The following is a 26,889-nucleotide window of genomic DNA, read 5'->3' as shown; positions in this document are numbered from 1 at the left end:
ATTCAAAAGGGCCACTTCGTCCCTTTGATAATAAATATTGGTCACGGTAAAATGTGTACCAAATTCATTTCACGTACATATGTACATACATACGTACTAGATAAAATATATATATATATACATATGTACCTAATAGACAACAGCATAATTACAATTATATATATTAAGTATGACAGATCAAATGTGGCGATATACGTTTTAATTATGCAAATTCTTTTTATAATTGGCTTACATAACGGTTTAATCTCGGAGGTATGATTAGTACCCAGTAAAGATAACTATAATTGTCTCAGCAATGTAGCATTATCGAGTTGAAACTCGTAAAATTTTTTTTTCATAAACGCATAAAAATAAATTAATTTTCTTTCAAGCTTAATTTAAAATAAAGTATGCAAATTGTAAACTTTTCATTTGACTCTAAATTTTATAAGTATAGATGAGTCAAATATTTTTGAATTATTTATAAATTTTTTGCACATTTCTACGATTAAATTTCGTGAATCATTCGAATAAACCTCATTTTCCAACCGTATCTGAAAAATTTTACATTGACATACAGAGCTCTACAACTAGACATAAAATCCACGAATTGTTTTAGCCCGCATATTGTATTTTTATCTCGAAACACAATTTATTTTAAATATAAAAGGGTTACGATGTCCTGCATCTATCATTCATTGCACAATTATTAGTGTTGAAACATTAGCTTTGCAATGAACGCTTTAACGACTGCTTTTCTGCTGGGCGAATTACTTTTATTAGTAAATGGTGAGTTTCCAACCACTTATTTAGTTTTCAACTGCAACCTCAAACGCAGCACAATCACCACAGATGGTTATATTTTGTATTTTAGGTGGGTTTGTTAATAGATTTCAAGATAATAAAATTGTGGGTGGATGGGAGGCTGAGCCCCATTCACATCCATATATAGTCTCGCTCCAGAACAAATATCTGTGGATGCACCGTCACACCTGTGCTGGGTCTATTTTGAACGAATATTGGGTAGGTTCTAATCAAACTCATCGATTTGTGTATCCTTTTGCTTCCCTTCATAGTATATTTTGAATCATAGATCCTAACAGCTGCTCATTGCGTCAGAGACAATGATTCCTTCTGGAACTATATCATACCTATGGATATCGTTGCTGGTATTCATTCTGTGAAAGGAAAGGAATCTTCAGCTCAAACGATACGAGTCGTAGAAAGGATCATACATCCTGATTATGAGGGGTAAATATATTAAATAAAGTTTAATTATGAACTAATGATGAAATGGTTTCTGATTTTGTGATTTTTACTTTATTGATCTAGGGGAGTGAATCCTAACGATATTGCCTTGCTGAGACTAGCAAAACCAATTTTTTTCAATAGTAGAGTTCAACCGATTCGTTTAGCTGAACAGGACACGACTCCAATTGGAGAGTCCAGGTTGGCTGGTTGGGGTCTTCTGAAATCGGCACCAAATAGCAAAGCTCCAGAAAAACTTCAAGAGATCGACCTGCCTATATTGACTTTCAAAGGTACCTAATTGTTGAAAAATTATCAGAACATGTAATGTAAATGATTGATTGAAACATTTAATTTTGTTTTAGAATGCAACGACTCCGTCGAATCGTTCAGAGACAGTGAGGAGGATAGAAATCCTCTGGATGAAAGGTCCAATGTTTGCACTGGTCCTCTTACTGGTGGTAAATCTGCTTGCAATGGTGATTCCGGAGGCCCTTTGGTTCAAATTGAAAACAATAAAACTGTTCAGGTTGCGTTTGGTTTTTGATCGTGAAATATGTCTGAATTAAGAGCGAAAGATTAAATTAAAATTATTTTTCACAGATTGGAATCGTATCTTGGGGCTACAATCCTTGTGGAACAAAAGGAGCTCCATCCGTGTACACTAAGGTGTCGTCCTTTGTCGATTTTATCACGGAGCATCTTGATTTAGACGATGACTATTTCAACGTAGATTATTGATTTTTGCTGTAATACATATATGCGGCCATTTTAAATAAAATATGAATGTGATTAAACTGTTGTCTGATTCACCATCCATCTATGTACAAACATATCTGCTTTTACATACATACATATGTATGTAGTTCGCAATAAAATCAATACTTTCAATCTCGAAATAATGTTCTCATCACTCTACGTCGAAATCGAACACTTTCATTTACACATTGACATTTTCTGTTCGCTATCTTTTCAATTTATATTTAATTAGTAAAAAAGATAAACCCGAAGTAAAACAAAATACTAACGATAGTAATAAATATTATATATTGCCAATCAATAAATATGGAACAGCAGCACAAAACGTTTTAAATATTTTAAATATCAAGTGGCCTATAAATTTGCACTGGCCAACAACAATAGCAGTTCCGCTCTTTGCAATTAGATAAACGATATTTATAGTTTGTGCGTAAATTCGCAGTGATAATTTAAGATAACGGGTAGCATATTGTTTGTATTTGTAATTATACAAATGCAGGGCATTTTATTTTAGAATAAGAAGGCGATAAAAGAGGAGGGATCAAAAACATTCACTCTACCCAGAGACTCATCTATGTACATACTTCTTATTATGTTATAATTAGTCACCGGACCAAGAAGGTGCCACGTATTGTTCAAAGGTTGTAAATGCATTGTTAAAGGTTTGCCGAACCTTTTTTACAAAGGATTTACAACAATGGAACAATGGATAGCACTGTGACTATCCTACCTCTAGTTATAATAATTATTACTAAGGATGAGCGCTCGAATGCTATTTCCCAGGAAAGAGAGGTTGCTTATTGTAAATTTCTATTGTCAACATTTTATTATTCTCTCTAGCTTTGTAGGACAATAGAAATTGACTAACGGCAACCTCTGTTTCCTGGGGAATAGCACTCGGCAGCGTTCGGATGATGCTTCATACATAAAAAAATGGTTTACTATTGTCAACCATGTTTTTTTACTCTCTTGCTTTGTATGACAATGGAAAGGTCTATTGTTATTTAACGAGCACTAAGCCAACGTCTAAGTCTGGTTATTGTTCAATGGGATCAGGGAGTAATTACTTAATACTAACAAGTAGGTACATTTGGAATTCCAAAAATTGAGACAAAAAAATAACCCCTTCAAAAGCAAAGGCGATAACCAGAGATAGGGGTTGGCTCGATGCTTTTCGCACAAAAAATGGTTCACTATCGTCAATTTCTTAGAAAAACCACGATTTTTTGCTTTCTTACTTTGAATACTAATGGAGAGGTGTATTTTTATTTGAAAAGCATCAAGCCAACAACTAACACTGGTGATAACTTACTATCTGGATAATGCAATGGAAGACGATCGAACACCTTCGAAACCGATCGCAAAATATCGTAACCGTGGAACGCTGATCCAAATTTTTGTATGGAAATATATGTATCTGTTTCACGTGTCGAGAACACTTGAATATTCTCTTTATCTTTCTGACATTTTGTATGGAGAATTTTTCAATGGGAGTGCCAAGCAAAATGCACTAAACGAAATATGTAGGTCGTTGACGCACCAAATTCCATGCGAACAATCATATAACATAAATATACTATTGTCCCACCATATGTTTCATCAGTATATAATACGCATGCCTTCCTGGAATATACCCACTCATTTTTTTTTACTTTATCTATGTACGTAGTAACAATAAATGAAGTTTTGTGATCATGCGAAAATTCGAACTCAAGATTTTGACTGATTCGAACTCAGAATCGATTACTGATCACGTTTTCATGATTTAGAAAAAAAATGTGTGTGTGTCTGTGTATTTTGGGGATTTTTTTATTTTACTGCTAGCATATTCATATAAATTTAATGATTTTGACTGGGGAGTTCAACGCACCAGCGCTCCTTAGAACGAGCCATTTAAAGACTTGTAAGAAAGAGGAAGCCTTTCAGGAGGTTAACACTGCCTATGCGTTATTTTTAGAAACTACTTAACAGTCAACAGAAAAGTGGTCTCTAAATATTATGTGAGAGAATTAAAAATATTTCAGATTACAAAAACAATCCAATGGGTGAAATCAGGAGCAACAGTTTCAAGCATCGATGATTTCTCAAACACATATTTTGTCCGGCTGGCGGAAAAACTATCAAGGGGGAAGATATAGACAATAATCAGAATAAGAATACTGGAATAATTTCGAATAATTTTAAAAATAAATTATTCAAAGTGTGGATAGCCAGGCTTTGGAAGATTGACCAAGTGATCGGTGCACCTGTCCAAAATATTTGTTTAAAGTAATAATTAATCGAGTTATGAGCAGATATCGGCGAAAAAGTTGCTTTTGCCCACAAAAAATGGTTCACTATTGTCCTACAAAGCAAGAGAGCAAAAAAAAAAGGCTAAAAGTAGTGAACCATTCTTTGTATGCAAAAGCAACCAGTCCGCCGATCTCTGATTATGAGTCTATTATTTATTTATTTATTTTTCAGCGAAATTCAGTAAATATATATCCGATCCCGTGATTTGGCCTCGATTTAAAAGAATTTATTCTGAGTAATGCTAATGGTCAACTTGGATATTTGTGACTCCAGGTCAATGGTTTCCTATCAGAGTTTGTCAATTTTTCTGATGTCATTGTTGAAACGGTTCCTCGATTAAATTGGCTAAATAACTTCCTACCTACTATGCCACCGCTGTTTGCTTATGATTAACGTACAGTAAAATGTATCTATAAGCAGTGGTGTCGCCCCAATTTTTTTTTAATTTATATATATATGTACATACATCTTTTCTCTTTAACTGCTATGTAGTCGACTGCGACCTTTTCGAAGTTGTAACCGTCAACAACAATTTTCAAGGTATGTATAATTTTGGACAAAAATTATATGAATTTTAAGATTTCTAACGGGTTTCCGGAAACTTTTAATTTTTAACAACGGGTTTCCGGAAACCCATGGAAACCATTAGGGTGACACCACTGAAATTCATAGATGTCTCGTAATTCGGCGACTTGGGTAATAAAAATGCTGCATTATTTGTAATTGACCAGGAAGGCGCATTGGGGTTTTGGCACATCTGTATTTAAAAAAGAAAATAAATAAATGAATTCAATTTGTTGGGGTGTGGAATTAGCGGTAAACGGACTACTAGTCATTTATTTATTTAATAGTTTTGGACCATTGTGGCATTACAGGAAGAACCTAATGCGCCATAATGGCCTACATTTGAAAAATATATAAAAACATGATATAAAAACAAGTAAACTGTAAATAAAGGAAAAAAGCAAAAGCAGAAAACATGGTAAAATAAAATAATAAAAAAAAAGTAACAAAAGGAAAATAATACATCATTCAGAGAGAAAAAAAATAATAAAAGTGTAAAAATTAAAAATAAAATCCATAAATCCCATTCTTTGTTTACACTGAACAAAATTAAAATAGTATATAAAAATATACAAAGGAGAAAGAAAAAGTAAAATAAAATAAAACAAAATATAAATAAAAATAAAATCACAGCGAGGCCCAAATGGAAGAGAGTAGATTAAGATTCCACTCATTCATCACATTCAAATTAAGAAAGTAATTATGAGCGCAGGTTACCAGATAAATATGTTAAAATAATATCCGATAATCTACGCTCCCCAAGGTGGAAAATATCACATTCAGGGACAGCAGCAACGATTTCATTGAGAAGTCGAATAGCTCTTGGAATAGGAGCCATTCGAAAAGGAACTGTGCGAGCAGCAGGTACAACCATCAAATGATGATGTCTACCACGCACATAATTATTAGGGACATAAAATCCCAACTGTTCCAGCAACAACGGGCATGACGTATTACCACGCAATAGCTGGAGAACGAAACGAATTAACGAGAAGTTTCTCCGAAGTTCAAGGGAATTATATCCAAGCATGCCCAAAAGGAAAGGAGTAGGATAGAGATATGGATAGTACCCATACTCTTTCTAGTCATATTTAAACCAGTCACAGGACTGGTCACACCTGAAAACTGGTCACAAGAAAACTGGTCACACCCTAAAATCGATCACGAGAAAACTGATTGACCAAATTTAGGATGTGACCAGTTTTATTGTGACGGGTGATCACGTGTGACCGATCTAGAGCGACTGGTTGTCTTGTGACCGGTTCACATGTGACTAGTAATCACCGAACCGGAATTAGCATCGTACATTCGAGTGTTACGACCAGCGTTGAAATATTCAAACGTCAAATTGACAGGTGTGTGTTCGCGAATCCGTTGCCTTCGTTGAATCTGTGTTGTTTGCGGTCGCATGGTGGAGCGCGGGTGTGGGTTCCCATGGCAGCGGCGGCCGCCGTAGTGGACAGGGGGCGCAGTCCCTCCACCGACGCCTCCGCCCGCTCCATGCAACACTTCCTCGTACAGGAGAGCTTCTGCGCGGCCTCCACCAACCACACCGACACCGACATCGCCGACTTGCTGCAGGAGATTTCGCGTCTCCAAGCCGACGGGAACCACTCCGAACACAACACTGACAGAGACATCGAAGACATTATCTCCGAGGCCGAGACCCTCGTATCAGAGCGCTCCAACAAGATTGATCTCGCCCCCGCTTCCACTTCCACGTCCACCTCTTCCAGTCTCGTCAAAAGGGACACTTATCTTCCATACCGCACCTTATTGAGGCACAACACGAATCTGAAGAAAGCAAAGCAGTCTCATAGTAAATCGGGCCCGGATACCAAACGAGAAATGCCAAAACAGAACGATGTACTACCAAATCAAGTAAGTGATGTTTACATATTTTAATATATTAGCAGGGCGTGTGCACTAAAAATAATATACACTACGCCAACTCCGATTTTAAAATATTAAAAATGTAAAATTCAATATTTTTCTCGAGTACTAATACAAGGTTCCACATACATATACAGTGCCGGTCACTGAAATTGCAACCCCTTACAAAAACACGAAGAGACCATTTTACGCGTTTATTTAGATTTAAAGTCACGCCCAAATGATTTAAAATGATGGTAAATATCATTTTAGTTATTTGTGGGTTAATATTGTTGCGTATGGGTGGGTGGAGGATCCAAGTAAAAGGCCAACAGTCGTTTCACAGCATTTATTGATGATTAAGGAGATACACGCAGTGTCACGGCTAAGTCCAGAATGAATTATATCGCCTACGTACCGCCTTATAAAGGGTAGATCTCTCAGGACGCCTAATCTGTTTACCTGTTGTATAGTCACGTATTCGGATATGTATTTCCAAGACATTGGGTCTTCCCATACCGATTCTGAGAAATAACTAATAACGGTCATTGTTTAGCCTAAATGCACTTAGAGTCCAGATATAATCTTTGGAAGTAAGTGCATGCATTTAGTTAATCCGATAACAGATATCCCTTGGTCTAAGTGCAATTCGCTCAATCCGCGGCGTACGTAACAATATGTATGTTAGAAAAATGTAATAAAAACGAACTACGACAAATTAAGCGTGAAGGATATTTTACGTCCAATGTCTTCTTCACGCATTATTGCTGTAGAAAATAAAGCCCAACACTTTTTTTTAATTGAATAACAACGTATAGACACATAAGAATAAGATAATAAAATATTTAAAAATTAGTTGCTCCCCCTTTTGTTTTAATGATTGCGACAATTCCCCAAAGCATGGAATTTACGAATTCCTCGAGGATTTGTAATGGAAATTTCTCAAATCATATTTTTTGGATAGTATTTTGTAATGATTGAAGGTTTGGAATGATGTTTTTGCTGATTTTTTGTTTAATTATACTCCATAGATTCTTAATGGGGTTCAAATCGGGGCTTTTTCCAGGCCAAGTTAATGTTGGTACTCGTGAGTTGTTGTAAATAAGTCTTCTCCTTTGAAAAACTTATTAAAATATCACATCTTTTTTATTTATTATTATTGTACACATTCAAATGCATAAAATAAAGAAAAAAAATTGGCGATTTTGCACTATGGGAAGGTGCATAATCGTCTTGAAATATGACGTCATGACACCTAGAAAAGTGTTTTTCTATTGATAGTATGAGATGATCTTTTAAAATATTTTTGTAAATTTCAACATTCACGAACCCTTTCAAAAATGTAATTCTTCCAACTCCATAATAAAAAAACATCCCCAGATGATTATACTCTGAGGGTGCTTTGCTGTATTCCGGGTGCAATTTTTCTTGTAGCGTTCTCAACATTTACGCCGGAAATTCTGCAACCCACCCGAGCCAACCATGTTGAATTTGGATTCATTCGAGAATATGACTCTTCGCCAATCCATTTCAATCCAAATTTTGTGTGTTTTGGCCCATTCCAAGCGTGCACGCATCATTTTCTTCATGAGGAGCGGTTTATTCGTCGGTCTCCTTGCGAAAAGTCCACTATCTATAAAGTGTCAACGTATAGTTTCCACACTAATGTCGTTTGAAAACCTTTCAGGAGCATCTCGTCTAATTTCTGTAGCAGTTTTGAACCTGTCGTGTAATGATTCGCTTGTCAATAAACAATTCTTTCCTCCTAGATGCCTGTCGTTTCGATCCAGTTCCCTTTTTTCGTTGTAACGTTCCAAATTCCCGTTCTTTCTTCAAGATTCTGAAGACAGTGGATTTGGAACATCCTACTCTAGCGGAAATTTCTCCAAATGATAAAAGCAAATTTATCACCATATTCGATATAATTAGCTGCACTTCGTATGTGTTTTTCTGTTCTGCGGCATGTTTCTTCAAATTATATTGTTTCCACTCCGAAACCACACACGAAAATGAGCTCAAATCGAAGAAAGGTTGTGTATTTAAATAACTAAGTAGTAAAAAATCCTAATATATAACGATTATAGGTTTTATTACCCGAAAATCGTAAAATTTAAGGGGTTGCGATTTCAGTGACCGGCACTGTATAGTTAGTTGATGTAAATCATTAACTTTTTGTCTTTTAATATTTTGTATTTTTTATTTATGAATGATACTGATAACATGTACTCATTTGGCGTAGCAAATTTGTCAAATATCGGAGGTTTCCTTAACATGACCTAAATTTGAGAAAAAGATAAAGATATTTTTGAAACGCTGTGTCTCAAATCTGTACATGTTGGGTATTGGTGAGTTACTCTTAGTTAGTAATTCAATATTCATATACATTATTAATTAAAAAGTAAATGCGATTTAAAATCAAAGTAAAGTATAGCTCGTGCAGCGTAAGCTGGCACGTACCAATACAAACACGTATATTGTGTCCGTGAAGATATGAATAAGATTGTTTGTATCTGTTTTCTAGGACAATCAGTTGGTCCCTTTCATACGCACCCACTTTCCGAGCATGACAGAAACGACAATTATTTTTTGTATTGCTCAAAGTGTGCACTACAGGTTGATTTTTTCCAGTTTCACTGGTCAGTCACCGATCAACCCCCACAAACTGACGTAACGCGTTCTTATATTGTTTGCGAATTGGTTAATTGGAGTTAGTTCATTAGAATTAGTGGATATATGATAGTAAAATGCTTTGTAATAAAATTGGATCTGGGAAAACACTAACGGGACAATCTTGCGAAATTGTATATAATGTTTTCAACTATTTCATGCATCGTATGGTGAATAGTGAAAGTGACGAAAGAAATAGTTTTATGAAAAATTTATATACTTCAACTGCGGAAGCGACTGGTGTTTCTAAAAAAAGTGTTCAGCGAATTGTTTGTGAAGTACGAAATCAATTTGTGGTGGCTAATAAACCGCCAACATCGTAACCTTCAATATCGGAGCCATCAACGACACAACCTTTATCATCAGAGTCATCAGATCCAGCAGCATCCACATCTTCATCGACTGTGCGAGTTGTTTTAAGGACTTTTATTTATGACAAGTTCTGACTTGGCCAAGAAATTCTGAAGCTGACAATCAATTCTATGCAAAATAATGAAAAAATATTTTGGTCTAGGCACCCAACAGTAAAAAAATTTGAAGTCAGCAAATAAACAACAAAGTGTAGCGCTTTCTTTGCGAATTTATTTTATTATCTTTGTAACGGTCGGGACTTAATACTAGCCGACAAAGAAGAATGTCTATACATAATAATGAAAAGGACTGCATTATTATCAAAATTCGAACACTTTTAAAATCACTTATTTCCTGTTTAATATAATTTATATCCTATATTTTTTTCTCATTTTTTAATTCGTATTAATTTTTGCATACGTACGTTTGTTTTACTTACATATAATTAAAAAAAAATGCTATTTATCATTTTATTCGTGGCACGTATTCAAATATTAAATAAATCTGCCATCCAAATTATATCATAGATCTTAAAAACATTACACGATCGGTTGAAATAAAATTTATAAATATTAGCGTGTTTCTTTCAACAGCCTGTATATGAAAAATGCATTTGTGTGAGTACTGTGCACGCGCCTTCTGTAGCTAATATACCTATAAAAGTTGTTATTATATGTATTATACATATATCTAGTATGAAAGCATTGAAAAACTTTTCCTAATGAAATTAAGACACGTTAATAATACAAAAAAGATTTACAAATTTGTATAAAATTATAATAATCAGGTCTTTGCTACGATACAAATAAAAACGAGTTCGAATTTTCGCATGATCACAAAACTTCATCTATTGTTACGACGTACATAGATAAAGTAAAAATAGTCGACTGCGATTCAAAGATAGATATGTGCCATGGTAATTTGAAACATTGCTTGGTCTTCCAGGTACTCTTTAAAGAGCTTTAAAGTACAAACAAATAGTTGTATTATTTAACTATTTTGCTTCTCTTTATATCGTCATAATCTATGTACAGCCACTCAACCATCCACTTCTGGATGAAGGCCTCTCTGACAAGCTTCTACTCGTCTCTCTTGTTTTGCGCAACTCTCATCCATCTCATCCCACACATTTTCTTAATTTCATCTACACATCTTCCCTGCGGTCTTCCTTTTACCCTTTTGCATTCTCTCAGGCACCACTTCTACTTCTACATTCACATTCTAGCACTTCTTTTGTCCACCTTTCGTCCATTCTTCTAGCCACGTGGCCCGCCTATTGCCATTTCAATCTCTTTACTCTATCCACTATATCCACTACCATTGTCATACTTCTCACCTATGTATTCCGGTTCCTGTCCTTCCTCGTTATGCCAAGCATACAAAGCATTGGGCTTTGAATAGCATCTTTGCGTTCAATGTCCAAGTTTCACATCCGTACGTCATTATTGGCAAAATGCATTGATCAAATATCTTTTTCTTCAGGCAGAGTGGCATTTTTGATTTAAAAAACAACATTCGTCCAAATGCACTCCATCTTAATTTCATACGTCTCTTTATTTCTTCTTCTTTACTACCGGACCTGTCTATTGTTTTACCTAAATGTAAATAATCATTTACTACTTCTATTTCTTTTTATATATGTATTTATACAAAATGATGATGTGTTATGTACCGGTCTCCATGACGAGCCGGAATGTGAAATTACCGAAAACGCAAATATCGGAATGCAAAGATCAAAAAAAAAAAGAGTGCATGGTAAACGGTACATACTCACTTAATTTGCGCGAGCAGGATACAACAGGAACAAGAGGAGCAGGCTTTTCCTCCCGTATTAATGTGCGCGCGCAGAATACGGGAGGAAAAGCCTGTTCCTCTTGTTCCTGTTGTATCCTGCTCGCGCAAATTAAGTGAGTATGTACCGTTTACCATGCACCCTTTTTTTTTGATCTTTCGACTTAAGATCTTTCGATTTTCGATCTTTGCCTTCCGATATTTGCATTTTCGGTAATTTCACATTCTGGCCCGTGAGGTAGACTCGTTATGTACATATTATATATGGTAGTTGTCTATTTTTTAGTCTTAAGAAATTAGGAAATTTATCTTGTATGGGTAATCTTTTATGAAGCATTTTTTTAACCGGAATATTTCCATGGAATCGTTCGTATCAAATCTAAATTCAATTCACACATGAGGTTTGTAATAGTTTATTATAATAAATATATAGTATTTTAAATCTTATATAGTCATATTACATATCACGCAGCGTTGGCAGCGCTTGCCATAACTCTCAGCGCAGCCAATGACTCCTTCGCCACCTTTATAATGTAATTGGCCGGCAATATGAAGCCGTACCGTCCCGTGTCACTGAGCTCTATCGTGTACGAATACTTGATCTTTCCCACGGCCTTAGCCCAGTCGTCTGATCCACCGGCGGCCGGATACAAGACGATGCTGGAAGCACCGACTTTGTACGGAGTCCCGCCGGTCTTTTGTATCGCCTGAGCGGCCTGCTTGCCCACCAAATCCAAGTCTGCGTGATCCGGAGGCACCACTTTATCATAGCCCCATGGATACAGGATGTACTGTCCGTAACTGTGGTACGATACGTACAATTTGAAGTTCGCCGACGAGGTCATGATGAAGTTCTGCAATGGCATAATCAATTTTTACTCTCAGTTTGAATTGTTGTTGCCATTTGAGATTGGTTTTGTACTTACGGCTATGGCTTTGCTTTCTGGTTCGGAAAACGCGCTACTGCCGGCGTATACTTCGCTGCATGGATTTTTCGAGGTGCCCTGTCCTCCCCAATGGTGTCTAAAATCACATGTGTATTTGTAAAAAAAATGATGGATTGTTTATCGTTATACATATTTACGAATGATTTTGTAAATTTACCCAAAGTTTCTGTTGAGGTCTACCCCGGAACATGAACCTTTTCCTTTTCTGTTCTTCCTCCAAAGACGGTCGATCGTGTGTGTGTATTCATACCCGTCAGGATTCACTACTGGTAGGAAATACCTGAAATTTATTGGTTTGTGTCAAATTACTACATTATTATTAGTCATGTTTAGCCAGCAGTATGGCCCAGTGGTAGCCTGGATGTTTAGCACCAAGTGATTATTGGGTTCGATCCCTCTATACTTGGATATTTGTGACTCCAAATCGATCGTTTCTTGTCAGAGTTTGCCAATTTTATCTGATCAATGTTGAAATGGTTCCTCAAAATTGGCAAAAAAATCATCCTACCTGCTGTCACAAATCTTCTGTATTTAATGTAAAAATTATGTACAAAACTAAAATGCATAGATGTCTCAATGGATTAATCAATTAATTTTTAATTTCGTGTTCTTCAACTTCTCGAAATACAGTGATTTACGTAATAAAAATGCTGCATTGTTTGCAATTAATTGTCCAAGAAGGCGCATTGGAGTCTTCCTGTCAAGCCTTCCTGGTATATGTATATCTATGTAAAATAAAAAATGTTAATAAATGCAATCAATCTCGTGTATAGGGTTGTTAGATTTCTTGCAATTCAAACCAGGACAACAATATTAGAGCACTTAATTTTTAATTTATATTAAATAAAATATAAATTATAAATGTAAATAGGAAAAAAGCAGTCATTGCTAAAACTAAAAATTAATTAAATAATATTTAATAAATTTTAAATATATTATAGCGTAAGGTAGAGGTAGTTAGACATCGACATTTTATTTATAAATGCTAACATATTTTTAAACTATGAGTTATACGTTGGTGGGTATCTAAAAAGTGGTATATCGGGACTTTAGGGCGTCCCAAAAGGTTTATTCTAGACACGAGACTTGAAAATTGGGACAATTTCGATTAATCGGGACGTCTAACAACCCCACTCGTGTCATTTAATTTGTAACTTTTTTGGTCCATGGAATCTTTAGCATACTCTGTGTAGAAAAAGCTTCAATGTAGCTGATCATCCTGGTCTTCAGCATAAAGCAATACTTACTTTTAAGTTCATACATATGTATTTTATTTTATTTTTACATAAATATATATACCAGGAAAGTCTAACAGGTAAACCCAATGCGTCTTCCTAGCCAATTACAAATATCGCAGCATTTTTATTACATAAATCGCTGAATTTCGAGATACTGAAGAACACGAAATTAACTATTAATTTATCCATAGAAACATCTATAGATTTAGACTTGTACATATTATTTAACATATTGTACATACATCTAATTCAGATATTGGTGACATAGTAAGTAGGAATGTTTTTGCCAATTTGATGTAGGAACCGTTTCAACAATGAAATCATATAAATTTGCAAACTCTGATAGGAAACAATCGACTTGGAGTCACAAATATCCAAGTCTGAGCATTAAAAATTAGCATGAGATCGAACCCAGTGACCTCTCGGTACTTAACATAAACGCAACCACCGTGCCGCCATACTGCTATGTCTAGAACTGGTAGTTCATAACAAACGTTTTTTTTTTGTTTTTTGGCATTTTATGTCTTAATTGCATGTTTAAAAAGGAAAACCAAAATGAATAAGCAAGGGGGGGGGGGGGTTGATAAGGTTTTTGGTTAGAATTCGTAAGCCGGAAGTAGTATTTTTTTTTAAAACAATATTTCATTATTTTTTGACCTTTTAAATTATTTTAATCTTCTTGATATTTATTGTGTATAATACTGATAGTGATTTTAAGTAATAGAAAAAAATTGAACAAAATCCGATAACCGGAAAGTAGAACTTTTGTCTTGTGCAAGTTTCCATACATTTGTGTCGAAAATGCTGTCATAGCTATTAGTATTTCATAATGCTGCCGGTTCAATATCGAATTTTGTTTTGTGACCTTATATTCCTCAAATACATAGATAAAGTCATGGGTTGGTCACACCCAAAACTTTTTGTAACTAAAATAAGACATTTTTATATGTATATTGAAAAAACCCTGCTAGACGGTCGTCAAAAAGTGAACGTGGGATAACTTACCAGTCAATATTGCGTATTAAGTCTGATTCGTTGTCATAATCTTCGACGAACTGATTGATGATGTACGTGACGGTTGCGGGACTAATCCATTCACGGGCATGTATTCCACCGTCGATCCACGCAGCCTTGTTATTTCCTCCGTTAGATATCCTCAGAACCTGACGAGTACCAAACAGTTTAAAAATTCAGTCTTATGACGTACAATATATATAGTTTGTATGAAATTCAACGGGGACCTTCAACGGTCTGCCTTCGTGAGACGTTCCGATGGTGTGAACGCTGCATATCGAAGGGTATGTGGTCGCCAAGTAGTCTAAGAATCCATGTATATCCGACACTCGATGGTACTGCTTCCACGTCAAACGGTGTCCTGGATTGGTAATGGTGAATTTAAACCGTGTTTTGTTTTGTAATATACATATGTACATGCACTGTATTATGTACACGTGTTGCGTTGAATATTTTACAAAGTTTGTTGTATTTTTCATGCTGTTATACATATATATATTATATATATTATTATACATAAACGGTGACATGCATTTTTGCTTAGGATCTTGTAGTGTGTGTGTGTGTGTGTGTGTGTGTGTGTGTGTGTGTGTGTGTGTGTTATCTACAGCGGTTCCCAAATTTTATTTGCACATATTATAGGATTGGTCTTGTCAGATTTTGGTGTGTGTTAAGCGACATATATTTTCAAGATTTAGTAGTAGTTGTGTGCACTGTTATTATGTACAGGTGGGAATGAAGGTACTCTCTGATTTAAATTATTATTTTTTTCAGTTATAATGTACTGGGGGTATATTGTATAATTTTTAATTTAATATTTCGACTCAACTTCGTATGCAAATATATTCAATTTGATCTTTTTGATGCTCCCAGTTCATCATTGTATTTTTCCGTTGATTTTCAGTGCTTTAGAATTTCTCTAACGTTTAAAGTTGTTTTTAATATTTACTATCCTTCCCAAAAAAAAAAAAATGCTCTACAATACAAGGTCAAAAATATTTAATACACTTAAAGCAATATCTTATATTCTTTTAGAAAATTATTACCGCATGTTTTATTGCTGTTTTTAATTTAAATAAAAACAAAACGTGATCTGGGATCGTCGCTGATTACATATTGATCAAAATTTCAAGGTCAAATTTCTTCCTTTGGTCACAAAAGTTCATCTATTGATACTTCGTATACATGTTACAATGAATCTTTATTTCCCAGTGAAATTATACATTCATTAATTAAATTATACTCAGTCGGTCAAAGTATCACACAAACCAGCACATTAAAATCATGCTGTATACTTGAATGCTAGATTATAACAGCACCAATTGGACGAAAGAACTGTGGAATGTTCAAATTATGAAAAAAAGGCATTCGTTTCAGGAATTAAACGGTCTCCATATGAAATACTATTGGGACAAACTGCAAAAGTTGGTCTGACATCATCAATTTGCCTTCAGATGTAATTAAATATTTATACACTGACGAATATATCGTAAATTTTAAGTATTGACTATGAACGCCAGTCAAAGTATACTTTCATTGCTAGTATGAAATCACTGTAACACATAGATAAAGGTTTTTATTTCCAGGTCAAACACATTTGTTTGATAATCATATATTTTTTAGGAACGAATCATATGTTTTACTGCCATAATTTAAATAAAATTGCGAATGACTGTAACTCTTTGAGCCTCCCCTTGCTAAATATTGGAATCATAGCAAGCAGATTAAATTAAATTACACGCAATATGCTATTTTTTACCTAAAGGTTCTGTTCAGTACTGTTTAAGAAATGGTCAGTAAACTGCTATTTACTGTTGGTATATTTTTGAAAAATTCAAATCAAGCAAGTTACTGACCGACTCAATATACATAATTTGAGGACTTTAATTGTATAAAGGTACGTATATACTGTATCTATTTCACAATGTTCATTATTCTTTAACCAATCAAAAAGTTGAAAATAAGATGTCTAAAAATCAGAAAGCGACTTCGGTTCCACACATTGGTTCAAAGTGAAAATTTTTAACGAACGCCATTGACACCACATAAGCCGTTCATTTTTTGTGTGTTGTGTTTTAAAATCATGCATTGGTCCTGTGACAAACCCCAATTGGCCGCGGGCCAGTATTCCATGTGCTCGTCGAGGGAATTGTAGCCCATGTACGCACCGAGCATCGCCATTCTACGGCTAGCCGGCTTTACCACGGGCATGGCGGTGTGGCCCTTGATTCTGTAACTGTTCCAAAATTTGTAAGCCCTCGCTGCAAATTAAAACATTCAGTGCTGATGCGATCGTGTCGACGACGTACTCTCTGTGGTCGTGTTTTTTTGTTTTTGTTATGCCTTCGATTTGACACGGGCTGTTTGTACGAGTGTGTGAGTACCTTAAAACGGTGACAAGTCATTTACATATGTTTTGACTTGATCAGTATCGATTCTTACATACATATGAATGTATTTTAGTATTTTTTTCTAGTGTTATATGTGTAGTAGTATGACGGTTGAAATTAATAAAGGTTCGATGAGCTATTAGATGTCATATATTACATATGTATGAATTTGTAAATTATTGTTTGGTGATTAGGAGTTATCTATAATATATGATCAAAGCTTTTTTAATTTATCAAATGTCATTTGGTTTGGGTATGCTAGATTTTTTGTTCCTTCATTACATTTTTCGTTATAATTTAAACAGTGGTACATATGTACATACATGGCGTTCAACTTTTAATCGATTTTTATCCCCTGAGACTCATATAATGGCTTGTATTTTATTCATATATACCATACATGGCCATGGGAGCCGTGTACTTTTTTATTTCGACCAATAAAGGACGAATACCGGTCGAAAAATTGGGCGAACGGAATAATGCACTCGATATAGTTGCACTTTCGTGACATCCAAACTTTCAAAGATGCTCAAGGAGTACTAACGCAATAGAATTCCACAAAAAAGCGTCAAGGGATATTTGTATGCTATACGAGGGAGCTAACCTTTTGGGAACAATTTAAACTTCCATTCCAAAAAAAGTTTCTGTACATTGCAAAAAAAATTGTGCGCATTTTTAAATGACGGATACAGATTGTATTAGAAACTTTGCTTTGATCGTTGAAAAAAATAGTTGCTATTTAAAAAGCGGATGAAATGTGTATAAAATGACAGATGAACTCTATCGGCAATGTCGCGAATTCCAAAATATGAACCGACATCGACCAACGCTTCTCTCTAGTGGATTCCTTATGTTTTACTCTTCGGCTTGCGACCTTCGACACCTACGAGCTTGGCTTCGACTCTGCGACCTGACCATCATTCATATTCATACGTAATACGTAAACAAAAGTAAACACTTTTGACAGTTGACAGTTGTCAATAGCAACGCAACTGCAACATTGCCACTTTTTGTATCTATTCTAATGCTAAAATCTATTTTTTTTAATTATCGTTTCATATTTTTTAATCCGTGCCGGCCTTACACTCTATGGCGCCCTCGGGAAATTTGATCTAAGCGGCCCTAGAAAATTGTGACAAATTATTTTGTGACATTGTAGACCGGAGATAAGTTTCAATTTCAAATAATCAATTTAAGTTTCGCCTTTGGCATTCTGATCTAAAAATTTTTAGGGTCTTTGGCGCCCTAATTTTAAATTTTAAAGCGCCTTCGGTGCATGGAGTAGCGCCCCAACATACTAAGCGCCCTTGGGCGCCGCCCGACACAGCCCCCCCTTAAAACCGGCACTGTTTTTAATGTTCACTTTATAATGCCAAAATATTTTATTATATACGAAATTTTTTAATGCACAAACATTTTTTTTAAGAAAAAGTATTTTTCTCAATGTACAGTTAAATCGCACCCTAACCTTTTTAGTGGAATTCTATTGCGTCAGTTCTTTTTGAGCGCCTTTGAAAATTAGCATTTCTCGAAACTGCGCTACTATTCAGTGCAATTTAGTGCATTTTTCCGGGAGCTAAAAAATTGATATTGTTCTCTCATTCTTTTCAAAGGATGGAAAGGAAAGGAAAAAAAAACCTTGTAAAAAAAAGGTTCACGCCCAAAAATTTACCATCGAATATATATTTTATATACATACATATGTATATTGCAATTTCTTTTCAAAATATACCACTTGTAGAAATATCAATGGGCCAAATACTGATTTATATATATGTATAATATATTGTAACATGGGAACATTATGGGGATTATCTGCTGTCTGGGTGCATTCGGGGGTTAACAATGGAGACCCCCGAATTGACCTAACGGGACGCAGTAAGTGGCCGGTAGAATTCTCAGAACGTGAGAGCGTGAGACTCACTTAAAACTGTACGCGCTTAAACAGTGGGTAAATAAATAGATCGGGGAAGCTGTGGTGGGCAACTTGCCCTTTACAAGGAAGTACACTTGGTACAGTGATTATACTTGAGCGAGCGCTGGCTTTGGATCATTCAATAAATGCTGTGAAGCGACTTTGGCCTTTCATTTGGGTCCTCAATCAACCCCTACGCAACAGTATTATGAGAAATGCTGCAGATTTCGGCCTAGGTACATATGTGTAGTTATTGGCCACTTGACGTCACATTTTAAGGGAGGGGTCTTATGTATATTATCTATGGTCTTATGTATAGTATCTTACGTATTTGGTTTAAAATGAACTATAGTGGATTTTACTCCGGACAAACATACATACAGCCAACTTCTAACTCGACTATTATAGACTTTTAGAAACTTTTAGCTCGATATTACACTCTCGTGCTCATTTTCGATTCCCGTAAACGTTATATTATGTAATTATTCAATAAAATTTCCATTAGTGTATACCTTTTCGTTCTTGCAATTCAGTCTCTTCGTCGCTGAGTGGTGGATTTTCATTGTCTATGTACTGCTGTAGATCTGGAATGACAATACTGTACGGTATATTGTTGTTCCGCAGCACCTTCGACACTCTGTCCAATTTGTGCGGCTTGATCATGAAGTCGACTGCATCGTGATCACCGCCCCAAGCTGCCACTTCTGAAATTCCATATCACAAACTGTGTACATGTGTGCATAATTAGCTTAATAATATATGTTAATGGTCGATTGCTATACCTCGATATCTGGTCAAGTTACCGACGATGCGTAGCCTATCGTTGCTATCGACGGCCACATTCCACACTTGAGCACCTTCGTATGTCACTCGTCCTTGTGCTTCGATGTCCGCTTCATAGTTTGAGTATTCATCGGCTTTTGTCAACTGCTCGTCGTTTAATTTCGCTGGAAATAATGCAAACGTTGGCGAATTAGTTGGTCTGTCAGTCTTTTTTTATAATATTTGTTCTTTATGATTGTATTCAAATCAACGTTGAAATCGCACTACGTATGCGTGTATGCTAATGATATATTTTTCGTACGTTTATTTCAATTCAACGGCTGATAAAATCATTATTTGGTCGATTATGGTGTTTATTATGGCGGTGAAAAGTTCATATACGTAATATGGTTTTTTTCTAAATGGCCTTATGATAATTTTGTGACTATTCATTTAACGAGTTATCTTTGAAAAGCATATTTATTCTCGTTTGAATGATATGTTGAAAAATGATGACTGTTTATTTTACTTCAGAACGGGTGTTTAGTTTATAATAATTAGCACGTTATCGTTTGTTTATAATAATTAGTGGTTATACAAGATTTTCCAGTATTTTTCAACGGAATAACACAGGCTGTTGAGAATTGTATATTTTATGTAAACTAATTTTAGTGTTAAAGCTGTTATGGATATGTTGAAGGCTCAGAACGCATCTTCGGAATGGAAAATAAAAAAAAATTTATCAATTTTCTGATTGCATTATTATTATAATTATATATTTTCATATAACTACTTTTTTTTTGAATTTTTCTAGTGTTAACGGTTTTTTTTTAAATTTATACGTGTTTATTGACTATTGAAAGAAAAAAAGACATATATTTCACACATTAATGCTTTCTTTAGAACAATATCTAACAGATACAAAACGGAACTGTATATGAGCCGTTTGTTTTGAAAGTGGGGTCAGTCCACTTTCCAAAAGGAAAACAAAATATGCGAGCATGCACTGTATAATGTAATATTTTCATATTAAAAATTGATAGATATCCATTCTGTCAAATAATGCATGCGAAAGGCCAGATTGCTTTTTAATATTTTTAAAAGCTTTTACTTATGTAAATAGTTTGAAATCCAACTTTTTAAAATATACAGAAAGGGTCTAATGATTTTTTCTTATTTATATTTACATACATAGTATGTATGTAGATTTTTTTAGGGGGGACTGAAACTCAGGCGCACCCCCACCCTAAGCGTTTTTTCAAAAGAAAAAATACTTTTTATAAGCTTTTTTCCAAAATTATCAAATTAATTAATCATGCTAATTTTTCGAAAAAAATTTCTCCCGCGGCGCATTAATTTCACCCAAAACGTTGAATTAAAATAAAAATTTGTAAATTTGATTTTATGTTTATTATTCTAAATATGTAATATATATATTTTTTAATTTAGTGGGTTTGGCGCTCCCATACCATAGCCCCCTCTGACCGGCCTCGATGTACCTAATATGCTTTAATTTATCACCAGGAAATTATTATTTTAATTTCAGTTTATAGAGAAAATATTTATATACGATTTTTTGAATTGAAAAATATTCGTAAAGAGGAGCATGTAAATATATTCACGGTAAAATACTGGAAGTTTCTTCATTAAAAAAATCGGTTTGGTTGAGGTACTGCAGTACCTCAGTTTCCATGCACGAACCGTGTCTGGTTATCGAATGAAAAATAGTTGCCTATTTTTTAAACTCAATAAATATTATTAGGTTATTAGCGGTAGAGCATCTAGAGGGGGGGGGGGGAGAAGGCGCTTCTCTTGGACTGCAGTACCTCAGTTCCGATTCAAGAACCAGATATTTTCACTGTGACATATATTATATATGGCAGAACGTGGGGACAGTTTGGGGATTTCGATTTTAACAAATAACAAATTTTAGAATACCAGGAGCATATTTTCAGTTCCGGATACCGATCCCTGTTTTAGTTCCGATTCCCGATTAATTATTACTATACGTATTGTAACTTTATTTTAAATCACGTATTAATTTGTTTCCGAAACCACCCATTGATATTTCAACGGGCACAACACTAGTATTTAATAAAAATATCAGAATTTTTTTCAAAACTGCTGTTTTATACAAAACCCAGGCTTCCAAAAATTTTTTTTTTCCACTTTCGATTAAAAATAGTACCTACTATTTATCAATAAGCACATGCTTGAGTGTAAAAGAAACACAACGTCATAATCTTATTACTATTTTTGCAGTAACTAAAATCTTCCATTGTTTCAAGTTATCTAAAACTAATTTAATTTCAATACAACAGGCAAATTTTTCAAAACCACCACGTATCGTTGCTCGATTCACTGAACCATTTTTTTTTTCACACAAATTTCGCACGTATGAGAGCACATCACTAATGTCCCATACAACAATGTATCGATCGCACACATATTATATCGATATATCATAATCTACATATTATGAGGGGTGGTTGTTCGCGTCGTACGTGTTCTGTTCGGCTGGTCGTCGTCCAGGAAGACCACCTTGTCGAGGTATCCGGGACCGAAACTGGGCGACGCCGGTCGATCTGGCGCACCCTGGGCTACGGCTATCACCAGCGCCACGACTGAACACCACGAGGAGTGCATGTCGACTGGTTCCAGTGGCGTCGCCAATAATCGTTTTATACTCACTAACCGAATCAACGGTACTGGCAAAGTTCTCACTTTTAAAATTCGACTTGGGAAGTGTTGAATAAATGGACTCATCATCGCCAGCATCCACAGCCTGGTGAAGGTCTTCGTTTCATGTGTGTTTTTATCTTGGGTACCACTCGAGCACCGATTATGCTTCTATAATCCATGCTAGTAGTACTCTTTCGATCTACTATACATACTCTACATACTGGCTTTTTAGAACACGAAGTTAAATTACATTGATCTTAAGGAAAAAGCCTACTACATATAATTACAGCTTAGTGCCCTTGATAGAAGCTTTGCATCGTCTTGTTAACCCTTTGAGTGCTGACGTCTTTTCTGTTGAATGCTCGCCACGCTGAAAATTTCGCCAACATTTCCAACTAGAAATATTTAGAAATCCAATAGAATGCATGTATAAAAATTTAAGCTAATCCAAACAAACCCTAGATAACTACCGCCGAGGATTTCGAGTTTTGTAAAGGTGTGTTTAGACTCTAATATATCTTGCAACAATAAACAATAAACAAAAGAAGTCTATTAATTAATGTATTTTTCCAAAACTAATTTCATCGTCTTCATTGTTGCTAAAGTGTAATGCTCACAATCTAAATGCCAAGCCACAATCTAAAATACTCAGCAGCTAGGGATTTATGTTGAGAAATTCTGCTATGGTTATAAATTCAGAAATTCCGGTGTAAACCAGTCTTTATAAACGTTGACAAATTAATGGCACGCATTACACGACCCATGTTCAATGTATTTTTATTAATTTATCTATGTTTTTCAATGCTACCTGGAAAGGCTTAGCTGGTAGTATTCTTGTTTACTTTGTACATGCTCAAAATACAACGCCTATCGGCGTTTTTCAGGCCCATGGTTTCGTTGGCAAATCGCCGATCGGCGTTGGTCAGCATTCAAAGGGTTAAGGAAGCTGTATAAGTTTTATACTCTTTTGAAATACAAAGCATATACGAACCGGGATTTTCAACTAAGTAACTATAAAAAAAAAAAAAAAGGTTGAGCATGACATGCGTGTTGCCTTATCGAATTTTTAATTTATATTTTACCATGATGCCATTACGGGTTTTATCCCCGAGTGAAACATGTCAATATATATGTACATTTATAGGTTATAAATTTGAAATCATATTAAAAATTTTAATGAGGAACCGTTTCAATAATGAAATAAAATAAATTGGCAAGCTCTGATAGGAAGCGACCGACTTGGAACTTGAATATCTAAGTCTTACCCGCAGCACTGCAGAAATACTCGAGGTCAACGTTGGGCTTGAACCCGGGAACCTTTCGGTGGTTAGCATTAACGCAGGGCCGCGCCTAGGAGTTCGACCGCCTTCGTGAAAACTTAAATCGGTCGCTCTTTAATTTCAACAGCATTTGTATAAATCATATTAATAAAAAAAATTAATTGCATGCGAGTAGTGCAAAAATATAAACTTGTGATATATTGTATATTGTGTGAGAAATATAGTGTTGAAAATTATAATCACAATAAAAATTAACCAGGAAAACGGATAAAAACCAAAACGTTTAGTTCTGAACAGGACCAGACGACAAGAGAGAGTGTTTTTACCCCCAATCCCACATATAGAACATTGTTCTTTCGATGACCAACCAATACTCAACATCCTTGAAAAAATGGCAGTTGCAAAGATAATAGAACATAACCAGCAGCGTGGTCTGGTGGTTAGCATCGTATACTTTTGTGCTGGGTGTCACGGGTTCGACTCCCACTAGAGTATTGTTGTCGGCCAGACCTTGATTTGTCAAGGTCGATTGTTTCTTATTAGAATTTGTCAATTTTTATGATCTTCACTGAAACGGTTTCTGTAAAAATTGGCATTCCCTCCCCAATTTCTATCGCAAACCTTGAGCTGTTGTGTCTCATGGTTTGCCGATTGTATACAAAAATGCTGCTTTTTTTCTCCATAGATGTCTCTGTGGATGATTAATGTACAAAAATATTCGTACTGTATTAAAATGCTTATTTATCGTATTATATAATTAAAAAAAAATGTTTGCAATGTTTGACCATAGATGTCGTCTACAAAAATGTAAGAAAGTATATAATGGTTATGTATTATATGTAATTTGATATGTTTCTTGATCTGTAAAAAGTTCACTCGTTGCTTTGGATGCAATCTGTTAGACGAGTGTACATGATTAATTGAATAAATAAAAATAAAAATGAAATACCTAGCTCTATGCGGACCGAAGCTATACCTGCTGTCCCGTATTTCCCTGAATTATAGTTCGGGTGTGTTATAAGTAGAGGTAGGACCGGAAGCGTGCTTTTTCCAGGAAACAGGGCAAACTACAAAGTTAGAGAGCATAAAAAAAGGTTCATCATAAAAATGAACAAAGCACAGCGAACAATGAACAATGAACGGCGCAAAGTTGGTCCGCTCTTTAGTTATAAGTTGTAACTTGCAACAGCAATCCACAACAACAACAACAAGATAACCTAATGCAATTTAAAAAGTACGATGTCTTTTTTCGTATTTCTTAAGGATTATAATTTTTTCGACTGTCATTTCTTTCGGCCGCCTATGTGCGTTGCTCACAACAACCGAGCTATAATGTAAAAATTAAACACATCACACTTTAATGTTCTTATTCAAGATAAACAACAACAACATAATTTTTTGTAAATTTATTTTAACGAAATCGGTTTTGTGATTTTTTTTATGCATTTAATAAAATCATTCTGAGAAGGCTTCTGTGGTTTGCATTTAATTGGAAAAGATTTTCATAGAACACTAAAAGGTTAAGATTTCCTAGTTTTAAAAAAAAAAACTGATAAACTTTGAAGTTTCCTCATTATTACAATTAAGTAAATAATAATAATGCTCATAAATAATAAATTGCTTATACATTTAATGATATTGTGTTTTGTCACATATAAAATACTAGTGGTTTTACCCGGCTTCGCTCAGTATTTGTAATATAAACCGCTTAAACATGACTAATCTTAAAATAATCAGTTTATTAAATTTATTTGAATAGCTTTATTTTTATAAATTTATTTTAATATTATTTTTTTTTTATTAAATTGACTGTCACGAACAAACAAACATATATACTAAGTCTCTTTCAAAATTATACGTATACCAGAATCCGGCGCCTTTGCCCCCGGGGACTTCGAATCCTTTGAATCGAAAAAAATCGAATTGGCGCCTATGAATCGAAAACAAAATAAATCGAATGTGTTGTTTACGAACCAACCAACCAAGGCTACATATACAATATATACAAAGTCTCTTTCCAAATTATATATTATAATTATTAAGTTTGATTTATATGCATTTAGTCGAGTGAAAATACGTATGTAATAACTGGCTAACGCACTCGACTAAAATGCGCCGTATATACGCGTTTAGTTGCTCTACGAGTTGGTTATTTAGTTTGTCTTTCAATTGAATTATTATATATGTACATATGTATGTATGTATGCAAGTCGACTAAATCTCGATTGGTATTTTTGCGATACTCGACTAAATGACTGGCTTTTTGAAAATAATTTGAAAAATAATTACCACATCTAATTTAAATACAAAGTGTAAGTATAGTAGAATGAACTGTAAAATTTGACCTCTGTTAGACAAACGACGATTCCAACAGTCGTGAAAATTCACAATCAAGAATGACTTTCGTTCGCTTGTACGATTCGTTTTGTTTACAATGACGATTGCATGATAATTTCATTCCACTTTCCGAGAATCGATTATTTTTGCATATGATAGCTGTGTGCATAATTTCAGCCGCTTGCCAAGTCGACTTGGCAATGTTTTTTTATTATTATTTATGTACTTAGATAATATATGCTTGTATCAGTTTCGATATGATTCAATACTACATCTTCATGTTGTGTTTTAAATTCTCGGTACATACTAGTTCGCGAGTATTGGAATGTCTAATGTCCGATTATGTCTTATCAATATGAAGATCTAAGTACTTACTTACATACGTACCGATTTGATGATTTCGTCGCCTGTTGCCAGGGGCATTAACCTCCTCAACCAGATTTCTATTAACTTGGATTCGTTTGATCTGAAATATGCTGATTTGGTTGAGGGATTGTTTAATTTGAGATGTTAACGTGTATTATTGTTGTTTTTTTTATATTTATACTAGTTTTTTTAATTCATTTTATTTGCATCTTATTGTATAATTTTTCGATTTTTCTTCCACTATTTTATTCGACCCCTTAAACGTGTGATCTTCACGAATTTTTTTTCCTCTTAGAAAGGTCAAAAATGTTGTCGCCACTACTCTGTCCACACCACTGAATATATCAATCTGAAACTTTATATTTGTATTCTTTGTGTACTAACTTAGAGCTGATAAGATTTTGGTCAGAATTCGTAAACCGCAAGTAGTATTTT

At 34.8% G+C, this 26,889-nt stretch overlaps 3 protein-coding genes across 3 annotated transcripts in view; 2 read left to right on the top strand and 1 right to left on the bottom strand.

The window, feature by feature from the left end:
- The first annotated feature begins 713 nt into the window (after positions 1–713).
- LOC143914137 (trypsin-1-like) lies at positions 714–1,968 on the top strand. Its single transcript, XM_077434228.1, has 6 exons — positions 714–768; positions 854–1,002; positions 1,073–1,230; positions 1,312–1,520; positions 1,593–1,756; positions 1,831–1,968. The coding sequence occupies exons 1-6, from the start codon at positions 714–716 to the stop codon at positions 1,966–1,968; spliced, it is 873 nt and encodes a 290-aa protein (XP_077290354.1).
- A 4,194-nt stretch (positions 1,969–6,162) lies between these two features.
- The window catches only part of LOC143914180 (uncharacterized), a 30,183-nt gene continuing 9,456 nt past the window's right edge, over positions 6,163–26,889 (top strand). The window contains exon 1 of the mRNA XM_077434287.1: positions 6,163–6,723. Coding sequence (XP_077290413.1) covers positions 6,277–6,723 — 447 coding nt within the window. The 5' untranslated portion in view covers positions 6,163–6,276. The remainder of the gene's footprint in view (positions 6,724–26,889) is intronic.
- On the bottom strand, positions 11,923–22,441 carry LOC143914181 (carboxypeptidase B-like). The gene is made up of 8 exons (XM_077434288.1): positions 22,294–22,441; positions 19,810–19,974; positions 19,540–19,731; positions 14,950–15,083; positions 14,714–14,871; positions 12,628–12,750; positions 12,450–12,546; positions 11,923–12,377 (listed from the first exon to the last, which is right to left on the bottom strand). Exons 1-8 carry the CDS (start codon positions 22,433–22,435, stop codon positions 11,988–11,990), a joined length of 1,401 nt encoding a protein of 466 aa, XP_077290414.1. The 5' UTR covers positions 22,436–22,441; the 3' UTR covers positions 11,923–11,987.

Source organism: Arctopsyche grandis, chromosome 7 (assembly GCF_051622035.1).
Source record: "Arctopsyche grandis isolate Sample6627 chromosome 7, ASM5162203v2, whole genome shotgun sequence".
Classification (NCBI taxonomy): Eukaryota; Metazoa; Arthropoda; class Insecta; order Trichoptera; family Hydropsychidae; genus Arctopsyche; species Arctopsyche grandis.
The sequence above is the reverse complement of the archived record's forward strand: the minus strand, read 5'-3'. Positions and strand labels throughout refer to the sequence as shown.

Excerpts from the sequence above, each read along its gene's own strand:
- LOC143914181 (XM_077434288.1), bottom strand. The coding sequence starts at position 22,435 with ATGCACTCCTCGTGGTGTTCAGTCGTGGCGCTGGTGATAGCCGTAGCC. Across the intron at positions 15,084-19,539 it reads TGAATTGCAAGAACGAAAAG|GACACCGTTTGACGTGGAAG; the intron begins GTATACACTAAT and ends TTACCAATCCAG. Across the intron at positions 12,547-12,627 it reads GACCTCAACAGAAACTTTGG|ACACCATTGGGGAGGACAGG; the intron begins GTAAATTTACAA and ends ATGTGATTTTAG.
- LOC143914137 (XM_077434228.1), top strand. The coding sequence starts at position 714 with ATGAACGCTTTAACGACTGCTTTTCTGCTGGGCGAATTACTTTTATTA. Across the intron at positions 1,521-1,592 it reads GCCTATATTGACTTTCAAAG|AATGCAACGACTCCGTCGAA; the intron begins GTACCTAATTGT and ends ATTTTGTTTTAG. Across the intron at positions 1,757-1,830 it reads AAAACAATAAAACTGTTCAG|ATTGGAATCGTATCTTGGGG; the intron begins GTTGCGTTTGGT and ends TATTTTTCACAG.